The sequence below is a fragment of the Hypomesus transpacificus genome, chromosome 18, assembly GCF_021917145.1.
Source record: "Hypomesus transpacificus isolate Combined female chromosome 18, fHypTra1, whole genome shotgun sequence".
Lineage (NCBI taxonomy): Eukaryota > Metazoa > Chordata > Actinopteri > Osmeriformes > Osmeridae > Hypomesus > Hypomesus transpacificus.
Window position 1 is genome coordinate 1,733,518 of NC_061077.1, and position 2,409 is coordinate 1,735,926.

General features: G+C 44.0%; 1 protein-coding gene across 1 annotated transcript; it reads right to left on the reverse strand.

Annotated features, from left to right (window-relative positions):
- Positions 1–240: 240 nt before the first annotated feature.
- Positions 241–2,081, reverse strand: wfdc2 (WAP four-disulfide core domain 2). Its single transcript, XM_047040192.1, has 4 exons — positions 1,933–2,081; positions 1,353–1,496; positions 757–894; positions 241–558 (listed from the first exon to the last, which is right to left on the reverse strand). The coding sequence occupies exons 1-4, from the start codon at positions 2,033–2,035 to the stop codon at positions 425–427; spliced, it is 519 nt and encodes a 172-aa protein (XP_046896148.1). The 5' UTR covers positions 2,036–2,081; the 3' UTR covers positions 241–424.
- Positions 2,082–2,409: the final 328 nt, after the last annotated feature.

Below are 2,409 nucleotides of genomic sequence, written 5' to 3' on the forward strand. Positions count from 1 at the left end.
GGCAGGGAGTGGGGGTGAGGTTAGGAGTGAGAGCAGTGGGACATTTCAGCCCTGCCTCAACTAGAGGCAGACAAAGTCTGGGCCAGATCTCCAGGAGAACGTGTACTTGAGCAGTTCTCATTCTTGGATTGTTTCATCATCTGTTTTTGCAGCAAAGCCGGACCATTTAAGATGCATCTCTGGAAGCACACCAGACAGGGTCTCTGGCAGCGCACTCAGGAACAAGAAGAGGAATGAAAGTTTTACGTTGAAAGTTTTATTTTGGTGATAACAGTACAAACAATAAAAAACATTCACTACCTCATAGCCTACAAAAACATGTAAGCCTGCTTCATAAAATCAGGCACTCCTTTGCTTTCAGATGAACCAACGACATACAGTACTTTAAAAACCTCAAACTCAGAATGTTTGACCTCCTAACCAATCAGCATGGCTCGCTGCAGGAGTGGCCACAAGTTGTCCGGCAACACTTCTGCTCTTCTGGACACTGGCCGTCGTGGTAACAGTACTCTGCACACATGGGTGTCCCCTTGGGCTGGGCACAGCGGCCTGGCTTCACTATGGCAACAGGGAGAAGATCCTAAGTTCCGGCAAAACCCTCTCTTACAAAAGATTATTTAAGGATTCTTTGAGGGCCTTACAGAAATGTTGCGAGCCGGATTCAAACCTGGGGAGCTGCTGTAAGGCCTCACCCTACATGGTAAGCGCAATTACCCAGTGTCACCCACATCAAACCCCTCAGCCCCTTATGTTTACCTGTGTAGGGGGCGATGCATTCATGCCCACAGCCGTTATGACAGCATTTCTCGTTGTTGGGACAGTCACTGTCATCGGAGCAGAACTCCGCACACATTCCTGCTCCCCATCTCCGGCGAGGACACACTCCTGGCTTCCCTTTGGAAACACACAACGTGTCAGTTCAAGTCAAATCCTTAAAATAATCCTTGCCAAGTGACAACTTAATGTCCAGAAGTGTCTGCCGGTCGTACTGAATAAACGACAATATAACATTGACAAGACAAGTAACGAACACTAAAATGACAAACAAAAAGCTAGGTTTTTGCGGAGCTCTCGTCGGCCCGGCCATCTCTTAGGCGCACCAGTACCACCATCAGTGTCAGGTACATCATACTGTGAGCTCAGGTCATTAAGATTTAAATGCTTCATCTAGACTTTCAGAAAATGTTAAATTACACTAGGATTTTGAGAGCAATAATTGTTAAACATTTTTTTATTCAATTGCAGTTTTTTATGGTCTATTATCTTAGGCATGTTGCCTCCGCACTAAAGCCCCAAATAACTTCATGCTTTATGCAGCCATTAAATTCATGCTTATTGTTTGTCTTTCTTACTGAAGACAGGAGGGACACAAACAGCACCGCAGTCGAAGACGCAACATTTGTGGCCTCCTGGACAATCGTCGTCACAGTCACATGCCCTCTTAGATGGGACCACGTTCAGACGCCGTGGACAGTGACCAGCCTTGGGGAGAGTCACTGGCAGTGTGAGACAGAGACAGAGAGTGAGAGTGAGAGTGAGAGAGAGAGAGAGAGAGAGAGAGAGAGAGAGAGAGAGAGAGAGAGAGAGAGAGAGAGAGAGAGAGAGAGAGAGAGAGAGAGGAATCTCTTTAGTGAACTCAGGCGAACTGAAATCATGTTGACAATCACAAATATGAATCACAGAATGACAAAAAAAAGAACAAAAGAAACATTGTTTGTTAGAAGCACTTGGTCTAAGACACTAAGTTATTTTGTCCTAATTTAAGCATTGGATACGCTTCACAAGATCTTGATCGCTAGAGAAATCTGTCAATAATTAAACAAAAAATACATGAATAATTAGGCTTACCTCAAAGTTGATAATGATCAAGATAATAACTTTCTTTCGTGTATACAACATGTACTAATTAGCTACAGCCTTAGCAAAACCCACCTGTAAAATTCATTTCGGATTCTGCGGTACAAACAGTACTGAAATGTACAAACGCTAAAAACACAACAATAACCCCACAAATCGCTGACGAATGCATCTCCATGCTGTCCTCGCGTCGGGCTCAAGACTGTACTTGTTTGGACAAATATTCCAATACAACGAGGATGCGCGTGCACGCACTTACGACAGGGCCCATCTGCGCTTGCTGGGTCCCTGCGCCGCTCATTTTACTTTCCCTTTCACGCGCCCCTCAAGTCACATTCAGTTACTGTAATCATGGTCTGCCAGCATAACACTTCAGTATGAGTATCTAAATCTGTGGGATTGTCTCTTTGCTCTACGGTGTTCCTTAATGTTGACTGTAAATGATCAGAATTATACCCAAGTCCTGTTCAATAAGTTGTTTTATATTAAGTCCTATGTTAGTCTACAATGCACATTTAAACAGTCAAAAAAGCAGAAAATAACTTTCAACAC

What these genes read in the sequence shown, in the direction of transcription:
- wfdc2 (XM_047040192.1), bottom strand. Translation starts at nt 2,035, where the DNA reads ATGGAGATGCATTCGTCAGCGATTTGTGGGGTTATTGTTGTGTTTTTA. An exon ending in TTGTGTCCCTCCTGTCTTCA is followed by an intron (nt 895 to 1,352) that starts GTAAGAAAGACA and finishes GTGTTTCCAAAG; the next exon opens with GGAAGCCAGGAGTGTGTCCT. An exon ending in ATGCATCGCCCCCTACACAG is followed by an intron (nt 559 to 756) that starts GTAAACATAAGG and finishes CTGTTGCCATAG; the next exon opens with TGAAGCCAGGCCGCTGTGCC.